Genomic DNA, 15,686 nt, shown 5'->3' on the forward strand with positions numbered 1-15,686 from the left:
ACCCCCCCCCCCAGTATCGACTGTCCAGGCCCAGCACTGACTGCCCGACATCCCCACTGCTCTCCCCGGGGGCCTAGCCCGCAGGACACAGGTGTCCGTGTCAGCTGAAAGTCTGAACTAAGATAAGACTTGGAAGATGGGGGCAGGCGTCCCGCCCAGCGGTCAAGCGGTCAGCGGTCATCTTCAGGCTTGCTGCTTTCGCCCCCACACCTGACGCTTTGTCTCCCTTTCCCAGACAGGCGCGGAACCACGCCTCCTGAGTCCGCGCGCGGACAGATCCACTCACCGGTCCGCTGCCCCGCCTGGGCCGCGCAATCAGCAGGGTGGCGACAGGAAGAAGGGCGGCGGGGGCGGCGGCGACGGCGGCAGGGGAGGGGGGAAGGCGGGCAGCGGCCAGGGGTCGCGGGGCACGGGCGGAGCCAGCAGGTTGAACGGCGAGGGCCGTGCTGGCAGCGGCGGCAGCGGCTGCGGGGGCAACTCGCCGACCAGGGGCGGGCGGCCGCGGGCGCCCACGGGCCCCGGGGTGGCGGCGACGGCGGCCTCGGGCAGCGGCGGCAGCGGCAGGTGCGCGGGCGGCGGCGCGGGCGCGGGCAGGCGCGGGAGGTCCTGCAGAGCGAGCGCGGCGGCGGGCGGCGCGGGCGCGCAGGCTTCAGGCGGCAGCTCCGGCAGTGTCAGGTGGGGGCCGGGGCCCCAGGGCGCCAGCGGCTCCGGCCGCAGCGGCAGCGCAGGCAGCGGCGGCAGCTCGGCCAGGGCGAGCGCCGAGGGCGGTGGCGGTGCGGGACTCAGGCCCGGCGGAAGGCCGGGCAGCGGTGGATGCGGTAGCGACGGCGTGGGCGGCGGGGTCAACCGCAGCGACGGGCGAGCCCGGCCCAGCCGCGAGTGGGCGCGGGCGAGCCGCGGGTGCGAGCGGGAGCGGGGCAGCCGCACCGCCAGCTTGGCCGTCGCTGCCGCCCCGGGGCCCGGCGCGCGCAGTCCGCCACCGCCGCCGAGTGCCCCCAGGGGCAGCCACGCACCGCCCTCCGAGCGGCCCAGCCAATAGGAGGCGCCCGCCGCCGCGCGCCAGCCAATCAGAGGTCAGTGCGCTTGCTGCCTGAGCTTCTCTCCCGCCAGCCGGCACGAGCTACCCTGGGCGGTCACTCAGCCGTCAGTGTTCACTGTCAAAGGCTTCTTCCCGCCCTCGCCCGGTCCCAGCCAATCACCGTGTCCCGCGGGGCCACGCCACGCCCCCTCCCTGAGCCAGCGCCGCGCGCGCAGGGGGCGCCCCCGCGTGGCCGGAGGGTCCGTGGTGCCGCTCTGTCAGCGCCGCCGCGACCTGGCTCTGTCTGTCGCTTTATCCCTGGTGACCCCGAGAGCTGCCCCCGAAGGGCGGGTTAAGGTCCAGGCAGAGGTCCGTTCAGGGGTCTTAGAGGAAAGCGGATATCGCGATTCAGAAGCAGGGTTTGGTGGCACCGTCTACACAGCATTCCTAAGAACCGACGGTAAACGCCGGGTGCGTGAGAATCAGGTAGCTCAGGAAGAAGGGAGAAGATGGCCGATTTGTGCAAAGTCGGGACAGTTCGAACAACCCCAGAGCGACGTTTCTAGGGGCAAAGGGCTGCGCCCCAGTCCTGGCCGAGAGATTCTGCCCGGAGGCCCTAAGCTGTTCCCCAGTAGAGGGAGACCGTGGGATGTGGCTTATTCCACGCACAAGACCACGTCAGCATTTAAGGAGAACCACGAGTTCCGTGGAAGAGCAAGGGAAATCCGGCTGGAATTCCAAGAATGCCCAAACGTTGGCCTACTGGGGGCCTTGCCGTGCTGTACGGAGGGTTTGTCCACCCCTGAACCCGGTGAGCTGCATCAGGCCATCAGGTGAGCTGCGTGTTGTGCAGCGGGGTACGCCCTGACATCCCAGACCCAAGCCCCGCTTTGTCCTGGCTCCTCTGCTGCCACGTCAGCTTCCTGCTGCTGTGCGTGGGGAAGGCAGCAGAGTATGGCCCTAGAGCTCGGACCCTGCCACCCACGTGGGCCACCCACACATGCAGGCTTTTGAAGATGGAAGATCTGTTCTCTCCCTCTCTTTCACTCTGCCTTTCAAATTATAAATCTTTAAACAGGAAACAAAACAAAAACTTGCCAGGCTGCAAGAAGACAAGGCTTTGGAAACCGTCAGCTCAGATCCTAGGGGCTCCGGGAGACCAGCCCAGGGCCGGCCAGACTCAGAGCTCAGAACTGCGGGTCTTCCATTCTGCAGCCTGCCTGGGACAGGGGCTTGCTTCCTGAAGTCAAGCGGCGACCAGGAGAGGAGAGAGGAAGCTCCCAGCCGCCCTAGGACACGGGATTAGCAACCGACTTTTTTTTTTTTTTTTTTTTTTTTTTTTTTTTAAGGTTTGCTTATTTATTTGAAAGTCAGAGTTAGAGAGTGAGTTCTTCCATCCACTGGTTCACTCCCCAAGTGTCCACAATGGCCAGAGCTGAGTCAGCTTGAAAGCCAGGACCTGGGACTGGCACTGTGGTGCAGCAGGTTAAAGCCCTGGCCTTCAGTGCAGGCATCCCACATGGGCACTGGTTTGAGTCTCGGCTGCTCCACTTCCGATCCAGCTCTCTGCTATGGCCTAGGAAAGCAGTGGAAGATGGCCAAGTCCTTGGGCCCCTGCACCCAAGTGGGAGACCCAGAAGAAGCTCCTGGCTTTGGATCAGCACAGCTCTGGCTGTTGCGGCCATCTGGGGAGTGAATAGCAGATGGAAGACCTCTCTTTCTGTCTCTACCTCTTTCTGTAACTCTATCTTTCAAAAAAAAAAAAGCCAAGACCCAGAAGCTTCATCCAGGCCTCCCACGTGGGAGGCAGGGCTCCAAGCACCTGGGCTGTCTTCTGCTGCTTTCCCCCAGGCCATTAGCACTGAGCTGGATCAGAAGTGGAGCAGCTGGGACAGGAACCAGCGACCATACTGATGCGAGCGTTGGCGGTGGTGGCTTCACCCACTGCGCCGCAAGTGGCTCTTAAAAGTGTCTGTAAGAGCTCTCACGTGTGGTGTAGTGAAGTCCAATTCATTCGTCTCCAAGATCAGGAGGATGTCGGTTGTGGGCTTTGTGCCCTTGCCCCGTCAGAGGACCGGGAGAACCAAGTGTGTTCCGTTTGTGATTGTTTAAGATGTCTGGGGGAATTCAATCAGGTTTGTAAGTCATTCTAAGGATTTAGGGGAAAGTTGAGCTATGAGGTCCATAATCTGACTGAGTGTTAATCAGAGAATGGGGGGCAGGTATTACGGTACAGTGGATGAAGCCCCTTCTTGGGTTGCCTGCATCCTGTATCAGTGCCTAGGATGGAGCCCCCACCTCGACTTCCGATCCAGCTTCCTGCTAGAGCACCCCAGGGAGGCAGCAGGTGATGGCTCTCGTGCTGGGGTCCCTGCCACCCACACGGGAGACCCAGGGGAGCTCCTGGCTTCCACCCAGGCCGGCACTAGGTGTTGGGGGCATTTGGGAAGTGAACCAGAGAATGGAAGATATCACCCCCCCCCGCCCCCATCTACCTTTTGAATAATAAAAAAATAAAAAGAAGGTAGGGCAGGCCTAGCAGAAAGGACTCCTGGGTCCCAATCCCAGCTCTTTCTCCTGGCTCCAGCTTGCTGTCAATGCAGCAGTGACGGCTAAGGCTGGTGACTTCCTGCCACCCCTGTGGAGACCTGGGCTGAGTGCCAGGCTCCTGGCTTCGGCCTGGGTTGGTCCTGGTCATTGCAGGCACTGGGGGAGTGAACCAGTGCATGGAACACTCTGTCTCTGCCTCATAATTAATTAAAAAAGAGTTTAAGTAAAAATGAGATTAATGTCCTGGCCGGTGCCACGGCTCACTAGGCTAATCCTCTGCCTGCAGCGCCGGCACCCTGGGTTCTAGTCCCAGTTGCTCCTCTTCCAGTCCAGCTCTCTGCTGTGGCCCGGGAAGGCAGTGGAGGATGGCCCAGGTCCTTGGGCCCTGCACCCGCATGGGAAACCAGGAGAGGCATCTGGCTCCTGGCTTCGGATCAGCACAGCGAACTGGCCGTGGCTGCCATTTGGGGGGGTGAACCAACGGAAGGAAGACCTTTCTCTCTCTCTCTCTCACTAACTTTGAAAAATAAAAATAAAAATAAAAAAACGAGATTAATATCCAAATTCTCAGCCAATTTAATGGCACCTGGAAAACCATAGTAAAGGCTTAAGGAGGAAGAGGTTTTTTGTCTAACAACCTTAATAAGCTGATTACCAATCAAAACACAAGTAATGAAGTGCTCCCGGCACAGGGCCTCTGACTCGGGCATGGCTCCCGCCCTGCTAGGGCGCTGCGGGGTCTGTTTAGTCCTGAGGGTCTCTGCCATCAGGAGCTTGGTTCCTGGCACACACCGCATCGGCACTTGTTGAATGAGTGAGTGAGAGGTTCTGGGTGGTGACTGCGGCCCACACTGCCCCCCACCCCATCAGGGTGACACACAGAGACAGACAGGGAAACACATCGCCTTTATTGATACTTCTCGCTGGGGGAGCCCCAGGCCCGGCTCTGGACTCCCTGGGCCTCTGGCCAGCTGTGACACGGAGACTGGAGGTCAGGGGCCTGGGGAGAAGGAGGGCGAGGACTGGGGAGAGGCAGGGCCCCCGCGCAGATCCCGCTGCCCTGCCCTGCACCTCTTCCTCCTCTTGCCTTGGAGGTTGCTCAGCGGTCCCCTGCAGGTAACCGGGAGCCTGTTGTCCCTCCCCAGGGCTGGGGGCACCCCCTAGTGCAGCGGGAGGAGAGACAGCTGATGGCCCCGCCGGTAGCAGGTGCTGGGCCCCCTCCTCCCTCTCACCTCCATAATCGCTTCCTCACTGGCCACGGCTGCCTGTCTTCATGTCAGGGGCCCCTAGGCACAGGCAGACAAAACAGGGTCACTGGGGGACTAATGCCCCCCTAGCCCCCCGCCCTGGCACGGGAGACTGCCACTCACCCAGCGGCCCAGGGCCCAGCTCCGGCTTCAGCTGCCCGTAGAGCCCTGGGAAGCGTATAGGACTGAGCAGCCCTGGCTGCCGTACATACGGGCCCTCCCCTCCCCTCCCCATCTGGGTCCCTCAGCCCAAGGGCCGCCCCTGCAGTACCGGGCCGGCTCCTGAGCCCTGCGTAGGCATATCCTGGCTTCAGGCGGCTGCTCTTCCAGGGCTGGGCGGCAGGCCAGGGAGAGTCGAGAAGGGCTCCGGCCTCAGCTGCTGGAGAAGAGCTGCGGTGGGTACTCCGGCCCGGAGCAGGACGCCAGAGTGCCCGCCCACTCTGCCTGCCCCTTGGCCCTCCCGGTGTCCATTTCTCACCCTCTCCTCCAGGGGCTACTGCTGCCACTTCGGAGTACACAGGGGCCTCCTCGCTGTACCCTAGGAGAGACCCCCGTCACTCCTGCCCAGCCCCCTGTCCCTTTCCTCACCAGCTGCGGCTCGGACTCACCGTTCCCAAAGCCGTCGGTGTCCGGGAACCCTGGAGGAGGAAAGGACATGAGGGGCAGCTCCCCGCACCCGCGGCCCAGCGCTCTGTCCCCACCCCAGCCCCCAGGCACCTGGCTGCGGCCGGGCCTCGGGGAAGAGTCCAGCTCCCAGAATGCCATTCCTGTAACCAAAACCTGCAGGACAGAGATTGGAGGGGACGGGGATGAGGAGGGCGGGTGGCACGGGGACGCCAGGTGACCAGCTCCCGGACACAGAACTCAGCGGTCACCTCCAGACGGCCTGGCACTGCGTCCAGCTGTCTCCCCTCACCGCCCCGCGGTGCGGCCCCTGGAAGCCTTCCTCCACCGCTCTTCCCTTCCCACCTGGCTTCAGTCCAGCGCTCTGCCCTCACCTGAGACCACCACACCCGCTTCCACTACCGTGCAGCCCAGAGCACAGTCAGGACGTGCGGGGGGGGGCGGGCAGGAGGGAGCGGCAGGAACTGAGGAGGGCTCTGCCTCCAGGGAGGGCTGGGGGACAGTGGGGGGGGGGCGGGGGGCGCTCACCGACTGTCTGCAGCTTGAGGCCACCACCAAAGCCTGGGGGAGGGGAGGAAACCGTAGGTCAGAGCCAGGGTCGGGAACAGAGTCTGCTCTGCTGCCCCCTTCCTGGAGAAGGGCGGGGTGGGGGGGGGCGGAACAGAGGAGGGGGGAGAGGAAGGGAGTGCGGGGAGGGGAGGGACCGCAGCCGAGGGCCTGCTCACCCAGTTCTGTTCTTGGTCTGTAACCGTAACCACGAACAGGTTGGTATCCTGGGAGGAAGGTGGGGGTGAGGGGAGGGCTCCCTGGGGCTAAGGGTGGCCTAAGGGACTCCCTACCCACAACCAGGAGGGAGCTCAGGAGACTGCAAGAGAGACCATGGGTAGACTCCGGGAGGGACTTCCTGGCCTTAGGGAACCGGAACAGCTGAGGCAGCAGCGGGGGCGGGGCACGGTGTGTGGGGGAATAAGGGTAATGGTGGAGCGACCCTCATGGGCCATGGCACAGGGGCTGTCCTGCTGGGCTGTGGGGCTTGGGGAAGGACAGACTCACACCTGCTTTGTGAGCCTTCGGTCCCCACTGGATGGCCTGGGTGGGTGCTGGGGAGGCAGAGCAGGGACTCAGGGCCTCTCCTCAGGACAGGCCCCTGCCCTTCCCGAGCGTGGAGCATGTGGGGACTATGCTGACCTGGGAACTCGCCATTCTGTGCGGGGGATGGGGGCTGGGGCTTCAGGCGCCAGCCTCCTGCTTGATCCGCAGGGACCCCTGGCGTGGGAGGCCTGCAGGGACCTAAGGGTGCAGGGGTGAGTCTGCAGCCCCTCAGCCCACGGTGACTCCAAGCTGGAGAAGGCCCAGCTCCCAAGGGCTGGGGGAAGGTGCCCCCACAGCATGGGGCCCCTGCTCGCCCACCACCCGCCCCTCCACCTCACAGCCATCGCTCCTTCCTGCGGGCCTGTGCCTGGCCGTGGCCTCACCTGGCTGAGCCAGCAGCCCGTTGCCATTGCGGTGCCCTGGAGAGGAAAGCACAGGTGAGAGCCGTGGTGCGTGGGGGAGGGGGGTGTTCCGGAAGGGCAGGCAGGAGGAGGGGCAGGGCAGCCGGGCTCTCACTTGCCTGCCTTTGGAGGTTTCACGCTTGCTCCCAGGCCTGGGGAGAGACAGAGGCCAGTTCAGCCTGGCCTGCCCAGGAGAGAAGGCCCTACTCCCCAGGCTGAGCCCTTGCTGCACTCACCTGGTGGGAGCCCCAGCCCATTCCCGGGCAGCAGGTGTCCTGGGAGGGAGAGCAGGCTGTGAGGCCAGGGGCGGGAGGGGACATCAGGCGCAGGAAGAGGGACCCAGATGGACTCACCTGGCTTTGGAGGTTTCCTGGCCCCGCCCAGGCCTGGGAGAGACAGACAGTGGCTGAGGGGCAGCAGGGCCACCCTGCCCCTCCTCAGGACTGCTCCGCTGCCCGGACCCCCTTCGCCTCTCCCCATCTTCCCAGAATCCCTGGCATGCCCCTGCTCCCTCACCTGGCTGGGCTCCCTCTCCTGGGAAGGCTCCAACTCCCAGTCCATTTGGGTACCCTGGGGAGGGGGGAAGGCTGGGTTGGGAGGGGGAGGGGGAGGGGCAGCAGGCGGTTTCTGGGGTGGAAAGAAAGGGCAGACCTGGCTTGGGAGGTTTTCCGCCTTCTCCGATGCCTGCAGAGAGACCGGGAGCAGGTGATGGCCCATGCTTCTCCTGACCCTGGCTTCTGGCCACCCCCACCCACCTCACTGGCCCCCCCTGGCCCACAGCCAGTGAACACCACAGAGCCGTGGGGGAGGGGCGGGTCGGGGGAGGTGGGAAGCTGGGTTCCCTTGCCCCTCCCTCTGCCTCATGCCACTCCCACTCAAGTGCCAGCCTGGCCCTCTCTGAGTCTGACAGGAGCCCAGGACCCCGGAGAGGACCTCAGGCAGGGGGGTCAGTGACCCACCATCCCCCCAGCACCCCTCCCTGCTGTGCCCCCAGTTTCTCCCACCCCTAAAGTACCTGCTCCATAGCCGTTCTGAGCTGGGGGACCTGTAGGGGGGCAGGGGTGAGCAGTGGGGGAGGATGAGCAGGGGTTGGGACCCTGGCTGAGGTGAGGGGAATGCCTTTGGTCCCTGCTTCAGGGCCAAGCCAGGAACCAGGGTTCTGGGGACCCACCCTCAGCCTGCCTCACATAGGCCTTGGAGGGAGACAGGGAGAGGGCACCCCACCCCACACCACACCCCCTCACCTGGCTGGGTCCCTGCCTGACTCCAGACCCTGGAGGCTCTGACCAGGTAGGGTATAAATGAGGGGAGGGAGCTCAGGTTTTGGGGGACCGAGGGGCAGGCTGGGGGGGCTCACCTGTCTTCTGGGCCTTCAGGCCCCCTCCATAGCCTGGCAGAGAGGCAGAGAGCGGGTGAGGAAGCTGGTGGGGTTCCAAGGAGCCCCAGCCCTGCCCTTCCCTGGCCCGTGCCGTTTTGAGAGGATGACTGGAGCAATTGGAGTCCCTGAGGGCTCTCCTTCCCTGCCACGCAGCTGTGGTCCCTCTCCTGAGGCTGCCAGGACTGGTTAATGCCCTGGGTGTAAGGGCAGCAGGGGCAGAGCCAGGAGGGCCACGGGCCAGGGCGGGGAGGGTGTGTGGTGCCTGGCTTCACTCCTGCACCTGGGGAGATGGGGCGTGGCCGGCATGGGCTCCAGCCAGCCCTCCGACCCCAGCCTCTGTGCTCTGCCCCCACCCCCACAACCCCGCAGGACCCAGGCCCAGCGGCACTCACCTGGCTGGGCTCCCTGTCCATTCCCGTAGCCTGTGGGAATGAAGCTGTTAGGCTGGTGTGGAGGAGGCAGCACCCAGGCGCGGGGCGGATAGGGGGTGCTGTGGGCGCTCCACTCACCTGGCTGCGTGGTTTCATGGCCCCACCCAGACTCTGACCCCTGGGCGGCCCCACCCATCCGCCCCAGCAGCCACTAGCCCTCCTGGCCCTGCCCCTGGAAAAACCCCAGCTCCTAGGCCAAATCCTGGAGAGGCAGGAGAGGTGGGCGTGTGCGCTGCTTGTAGCTTTAGGGCTACCCAGCCAGAGTGAGAACAGATGGGACTTACCTGGCTTCTGAGGTTTCCTGCCCCCTCCAAAGCCTAGGGGCGATACAGGGAGCAGGTGAGCGACTCACAGGGCCCCCAGCCCAGGGTCCCCCTCCCCTCCCTGACCCTGCTCCTACCTGCTCCAAATCCGCCCTGGGCCAGGCCTGTACAGAGAGCAAGAAGTTAGTCGGGGCTGGGACCCTGCTGGGGTGCAGGTGAAGCCCACCTTCTTGGAAATCCTGTAGGCCCAGGGGCCCCTTCCCACCCTGTCCTCACTGCCAGGCTCCTAGCCTCCTGTTCCCCTCCCTGAATCCCAGGGGTCCACTCCACACGGGGAGAAGAGCGGGGAGAGGGGCTCCGGGCTCACAGCCTCAGGGGGTGTGGGGAACAGCCGCCTCAGAACCCCAGCTTCTCCCACCCCCCATACCTGCTCCGTAGCCATTCTGAGTTGGGGGTCCTGTGGGGTGGGAGGGATGAGCTGTTGGATTGGAGGCCTGGTGGGGGCCAAAGGCCCGTGGTGCCCCTTACAGGGCCGAGCCAGAAGCCAGGGATCCTGGGAGCCCCTCTGAGGCCTTGTGGGGAGAGGTGGCCCACCCCCAGATGGCTTTGCCTTCAAAGGGCGGGGGTTGTGAGTGCAAGTAGGGGAGCTCAGGTCTGGTGAGCAGAGGCATAGGCTGGGTCGGGCTCACCTGGCTTCTGGGGCTTCGCCACCCCTACATAGCCTGGTGGAGGGAAAGGGAGCAGGTGAGGAACCTACTTGGGCACCTACTGGGGCCCTGCCTCTGGGCTCTCCAGGTCCCCAGCCCCGCCCTACCTGCTCCATAGCCATTGGGAACGGCAGGGCCTGTTGGGGGAGAAGGTGCTCTGAGGCCCTGGCTCTCTGGACTGCCACCTGAGGCCGCCCCTCCAGCTGCAGGCCTGGGGAGGGGGACACTGGGCAGGGCAGTGGGCCCCTCTCTCTCTCCAGGGAGCCGTCCCAGGCCCCTTCTCACCGCAAGCTCGGTGGCCTGCGAGCGCCCGAGTCCCGCTGGTGCACGACACCACCGGCCACTGCCTCCCTGGGCCCCGCCATGCCCACACCTGTGGCTCCGCTGGCCACTCCCTTTTCGGCCTTGCCTCCTTCTCCTTCTGAAAGGGTTTTGTTGTCTTCATTTTGCTTTTAGCTTTTCTCCACCCACCCCATCCCCGCCTTCTCGTCTCTGCTGCTGCTTCTCAGACCCTCACAGGGCTGCTGTCTCCTGCTTGGGCCCTGGAAGCTGAGGGCCTCCTCCAGCTGCCCGGGTGCTGGGGAGTCGCTGTCACCGTCCCATCAGCCACAGAGGAGCCCCCCCCATCAAGCTCCTGCACCCTGGCCCCCCAGTGCCTTCACAGCCCACGCCCTCTCTCATCCTTTTGGCTGCACCCCACCCCCATCCGTTTGTCAGGAGACCCCAGGTAATTCTCTCTTCCTGGGCTGCCACTTGCTCTTGCCCTGAAAGTCCGGGGCCACTCTAGCGCGTGGCCTTGGCCACCAAGTTCAGTTCTGGTGTTTCCCAGCACTGGCTGACCCACAGCAGTGTGGTCCGTGGGACGTTTTGTTTGCTTGCTTTCTAAATGTTTTTTATTTTTTTATTTTATTTTTTTGACAGGCAGAGTGGACAGTGAGAGAGAGAGACAGAGAGAAAGGTCTTCCTTTGCCGTTGGTTCACCCTCCAACGGCCGCCGCAGCCGGCACGCTGCAGCCGGCGCACCGCGCTGATCCGATGGCAGGAGCCAGGAGCCAGGTGCTTTTCCTGGTCTCCCATGGGGTGCAGGGCCCAAGCACCTGGGCCATCCTCCACTGCACTCCCTGGCCACAGCAGAGAGCTGGCTGGAAGAGGGGCAACCGGGACAGAATCCGGCGCCCCAACCGGGACTAGAACCCGGTGTGCCGGCGCCGCTAGGCGGAGGATTAGCCTAGTGAGCCGCGGCGCCGGCCTGTTTGCTTGCTTTCTAATAAGGCCAAGTCGGGAGGCAAGAGCATGGCTGTCCCCTGGCTTCTGGGGGTTCCATCCTCCCCAAGGCCTGGGGAGGGGCTTCTGGGAGTCTGCCTGGCCCCTTCTTGTCTCAGAGCTAAGCCCCTATTAGCAACCTCCTTACACTCGCAAAGCTTCAAGGCCTCACCTGGCTGGGCTCCAGCTCCTGGGAAGGTCCTGGCTGCCAGTCCATTTCCATTCCCAAACCCTGGGGAGACAGCAAAGGGAATAAGGGCAGACCTGGGACTTGGGGGAGTACGGGCAGATAGCAAGAGTAGGGGCAGATGGAGGCTGGGTGAGCACCCCCCCCGGCTTCTGGGGTTTTCCAACAGGTGGGAGGCCCTCAGCCCTGGGCTCCCCTCTTTAGTTGGTCAAAGCCACTCTGAGCTGCAGGCGGATTTGGGACACAGGGATCCGGTGGCACTGAAGCAGGAGTTCAGCTGGCACCAGCCAGTGCCTGGCTCCCCCTACCCGGCCCCAGCCTGACCCTGACCTCGCTCCGCAGTTGGCCCTCTGGTTCTTAGCCTGCGGGCTGAACACGGTGGGCCTTAACCTCACAGTGTCTGTAGAACCCAGCCTGGCCAGGCTCAGCAGGTGCGACAAGGGTTGAATGAGTGAACCCCTAAGAACCTGTTTGCTGAGGCCCGGGGCCCTAACCTCTCACTTGGCCGCCTCCACCTGGCTGGGCCCCCAGACCGTTTCCATTGCTGTATCCTGGAGAGGAAAGCAGGGTTGTGAGGGTGCATTTGGGGCAGGCAGAGCCGAGGCGAGGGTGGAGCAAGAAGGTGGGGCTCACCTGGTTTCTGAGGCTTCGCGCCCCCTGCCAAGCCTGGGGAAGAGCCAGAGAGGCTGAGCCAGATGCAGACCCCATGGGGCTCCTGTCTCCCAGAGAGTGGTTTCCTGCCACCTCCTTCCACATTCCCAGACCCCAGCTGGACCCTGGGATGCTCTCACCTGGCTGGGCTAGGCCTCCCGGGAAGGCTCCAGCTCCCATCTCATTGCCATTGCCAAACCCTGGGAGACAGAGCCCGCAGGAGTAAGGGGAGGTCCCACCAGGTGTGTGTGGGGCCAGGTGAGGCAGCCTGGAGCCCCGCTGAACCCCGACACCCAAGCACACGCCCAGCTCACCCCTTCCCGCCCTCTGGGTCCGTGACCATTCTGAGCCATGGGGCCTGTGGGGACAAAGTACGGGGGCCAGGCTGTGGTGCCCCCCGCAGGCCTCCCAGGGAGCCTGGCCATGGAGCACATCTCAGGCCACAGGAGTGGCATCAGCAGGCCATTGGCAAAGGGGCCAGTCCCTGGGAGGGGACCACAAACTACAGCAGAGGTGGGGCTGGGGGACGGGAGGTCCGGGCAGGGAGGAAGGGGAGTTGACCCAAACCCACCCCACCCCACCCCTAGGAATGAGGGCCCTGAGCCCTCCTGGCCCACCCCTCCCTCAGCCCCTGCCCATCACCCTCACCCAGCAGGGGGCCGCTGTTGCTGCCCCCAAATCCTGGGAGACACAGGTGAGGACTGTCAACTGTGCGGTAGGCGTGTCGGGTGCAGAGGGGGCAGGAGCAGGAGGGCTCTGCACCCACCTGGCTTCAGGGTCCACAGCTCCTCCCAGGCCTGAGCCCCTGCCCTCCCTGCAGGACCCGACTCTCCCCTCCTGATTCCAACTCTACCCAGCCCCTAGGGTCCTGCCCCAGGTGTCCTCACCTGGCTGGGCCCCCAGCCCTGGGAAGGCTCCCACTCCCATTCCATTTCCATATCCTGAGGAGACAGAAGCAGAGGAAGTCTAAGGGGATGGGGCAGGCACCCCCTCCAAAGTCAGGGCAGGGGGAGGTGTGGCCTCCTCCCTGCCCCAGAGCCACCTGTGCTGAGGTGGGGGTGAGTCAGGGTGCCCTCGTGCTCTCCTCCCCAGAGCAGACTCCAGGGACCGTCAGAATCCAGCGAGTCCCCAGTGTTGCCCCTGTGACGCGAGCCACTCTCGCCCCCCCAGAACCACAGACCTGGGGTCCCCTCCCTCTTCCCCCATCTTGCCTGGTGGGGCTGCAGCACCTGGGACAGCCCCTGCTCCCTCCCCATTCCTGTTCCCAAGCCCTGGGGAGACAGAGCCCGCCAGAGTTGGGGGGTGGGGGACAGGGTCTGGGTGAGACACACCTGGCTTATGCGGTTTCATACCCCCTCCAATGCCTGAGAAAGAAAGGAGTCAGTGGAGGGTCTCAGGGGGCCCCTAGAATCCCAGCTCCCAGCCACTCCCAGCCCCACCTGTACCTGCCGCGTAGCCATTGGGAGCTGGAGGGCCTGCAGGGAGAGAGAGGAGCCGGGGTCCCAGCCTGGGGTGGGGCACAAGCCCCTTAGACCCCTCCCTTGGTTGAAGCCAAGCAGCCCTGGGAAGGTGCTCCACCTCCCCTACATCACCTTCGGTCACCTCAATCCTGTCCCCTCTGAGGTCTGGGAGGGGGACAGTGATGGACCCCCGACTGTGGAGCCCCCAGACTCTGCTTCTCACCTGGCTGGGCGCCCAGCCCATTTCCGTTCCCGAGTCCTGGGGGGAAGACGGGGAGACAGAGAGACATGGGGCTGGAGTGGGGCTCACCTGGCTTCTGAGGTTAGTGTTCTCTCCTGGGAGAGCCACGGGGAGCAGGTGAGGGACCCAGGACCCCTCCCGGAGGGTCTCCCTAGAACCCCTGGCCTGGCCTGCAGTGTCCTGAGCATCAGGCTGCGGGGCTCGTCTCCTGCCAAGGAGGGCAGTGAGCCCCCTCCTCAGCCGACGCCTAGCAGGCCCCGGATCACACAGGCCAGGGTTGGGGGTCAGCTCTGCCTTCACTCTCTCCCCCCACTTCCCTACTGCTACCCTGCCTCCTCTGACCCCCAAGTCCCACTTGTTGGGGAGACCAGCCCTGCCCCTGCCCCTGCCCCTGCCCCGGGCCCAGCCTTACCTGCTCCCAGGCCACTGGGGGGGCCGTAGCCTGTGGGGGGATTGGGGAGCTGAGCCTGGGGCAGGGGCCAGCAGGTGGGGCGCTGCAGCCCTGTTTGCGGAACTCAGCAGCCCTGGCCCCCTCAGCTTCACCTGACCTGTAGCCATTTGGGCTCCCACATGTGAGGGTCAGAGAGGAGTAGGCAGCATCACCTCTGCCTCGGTTTCCCCACTGGTAGTGGAGCAGCAGGGACGGGGAAGGCGGAAGGCGTCTGAGCTGTGGCCCTGGGGGCTGGGGGCCAGAGCCCGCCCCACCCTCTTCCTCAGAGGTGCGGACCCCTCCCGTCCATTCTCAGCCTGAAGCTCTTTGGGCTTCCCTCTTCCAGGACTCTCATGGATCCCCAGCCCCCAGGTCTGGGGGGGCCTCCTCCCACCCCTAGGCCCTGACGGGAAGACCCTTGGTGGCACTGAGTCTCAGCCCAGCTCAGCTGGCTCCTGCCCTCCTGTCCTGTCCCCAGGCTGCCAGGGTGGGGGTCTCCTCCCTCACCTGCCACCGCCCAGGACCCAGCTCCATGCCTCCCCCTCCAGGGCCCCAAAGCCCCCCATCCAGGGTTGAGCCCCGCAGGCAGGGGATTATCTCTGTCCCCACTCTGTGCTGACCATTGACAAGGGCCCCACACCAGAGTCTCGGAGCTGGGAAATGGGGGCTACCCCCAGAGAGCTCCCAGACCCCCTCTCTGCTCACCCCAGTGCCCAAGGGGGCTGCTTACCTTTTCCCAGGCCAGGAGGCAATGGGGGCAGCCCTGGGGGAGCAAGGGCTGACTCAGCAATGGGACAGGACCAGGTGGTTACCCCCAGGGCCCACCAGACCTAACCCTCTCTCTGCAGTGCCCAGCCCCAGTCCTAGCTGTCCAGACCCTCCCCTCTGACCCCTGCTCCATACAGACCCCAGCCCCAGCTGCCTAGACCCTCCCCCTCTGACCCCCGCTCCACACAGACCCCAGCCCCAGTCCCAGCTGTCCAGACCCTCCCCTCTGACCCCCACTCCACACAGACCCCAGCCCCAGTCCCAGCTGCCTGCCTAGACCCTCTTCTCTGACCCCTGCTCCAGACAGACCCCAGCCCCAGTCCCAGCTGTCCAGATCTTCCCCTCTGGCTCCCGCTCCACACAGACCCCAGCCCCAGTCCTAGCCCCAGCCCCAGCAGCCCAGCCCCAGCTGTCTAGACACTCCCCTCTGACCCTCCCTCCACACAGACTCCAGTCCCAGCCCCAGCCCCCTAGACCCTCCCCTCTGACCCCCACTCCACACGGACCCCAGCCCCAGCTGCCTAGACCCTCCCCTCTGACCCCCGCTCCACACGGACCCCAGCCCCAGCTGCCTAGACCCTCCCCTCTGACCCCCGCTCCACACGGACCCCAGCCCCAGCTGCCTAGACCCTCCCCTCTGACCCCCGCTCCACACGGACCCCAGCCCCAGCTGCCTAGACCCTCCCCTCTGACCCCCGCTCCACACAGACCCCAGCCCCAATCTCACTGCTGGGAGCCCAGCCTCGCTGCTGGCCTCACCCCCTTGCAGGCTCCTCTCGGGGACCAAGAAGAGGAGGAAGAGAGCTGTGGGGAGTGCCCAGGAGCCCATGATGCCAGTGGAGTGAGGGGCCCCATCCACTTGGGTCTTTAAGCACTCCCGCTGGGTGGGGGCCCTCACCAGGGGCCCCCAGCTGTGAGTGCAGAGGTGCAGAGGCTCTGTTTGTACACCCTGGGGGGCCAGTCCCCCCCACCCCC

General features: G+C 64.8%; 1 protein-coding gene across 8 annotated transcripts; it reads right to left on the reverse strand.

Annotated features, from left to right (window-relative positions):
* Nucleotides 1-4,455: 4,455 nt before the first annotated feature.
* GREP1 (glycine rich extracellular protein 1) lies at nt 4,456-15,548 on the reverse strand. Of its 8 annotated transcripts, XM_089321329.1 has the most exons (35): nt 15,471-15,548; nt 14,674-14,706; nt 13,496-13,531; nt 13,258-13,287; nt 13,144-13,176; nt 12,700-12,753; nt 11,953-12,012; nt 11,795-11,827; nt 11,656-11,712; nt 11,147-11,206; nt 9,819-9,848; nt 9,694-9,726; nt 9,432-9,461; nt 9,142-9,168; nt 9,026-9,058; nt 8,703-8,732; nt 8,290-8,322; nt 7,948-7,977; nt 7,584-7,616; nt 7,449-7,502; nt 7,286-7,318; nt 7,169-7,207; nt 7,052-7,084; nt 6,915-6,950; nt 6,628-6,729; nt 6,495-6,539; nt 6,165-6,212; nt 5,968-6,000; nt 5,533-5,595; nt 5,424-5,453; nt 5,294-5,353; nt 5,087-5,191; nt 4,939-4,983; nt 4,801-4,854; nt 4,456-4,568 (listed from the first exon to the last, which is right to left on the reverse strand). In XM_089321329.1, exons 1-34 carry the CDS (start codon nt 15,538-15,540, stop codon nt 4,817-4,819), a joined length of 1,509 nt encoding a protein of 502 aa, XP_089177455.1. In that variant the 5' UTR covers nt 15,541-15,548; the 3' UTR covers nt 4,456-4,568; nt 4,801-4,816. The 8 variants fall into 8 exon arrangements, with proteins under 8 accessions (XP_089177455.1, XP_089177458.1, XP_089177456.1 ...); XM_089321332.1 differs by lacking the exon at nt 11,656-11,712; XM_089321330.1 differs by lacking the exon at nt 9,819-9,848.
* Between the last annotated feature and the right edge of the window lie 138 nt (nt 15,549-15,686).

The sequence above is a fragment of the Oryctolagus cuniculus genome, chromosome 19 (genome assembly GCF_051225735.1).
Source record: "Oryctolagus cuniculus isolate XC-2025 breed Fujian yellow rabbit chromosome 19, ASM5122573v1, whole genome shotgun sequence".
Classification (NCBI taxonomy): domain Eukaryota; kingdom Metazoa; phylum Chordata; class Mammalia; order Lagomorpha; family Leporidae; genus Oryctolagus; species Oryctolagus cuniculus.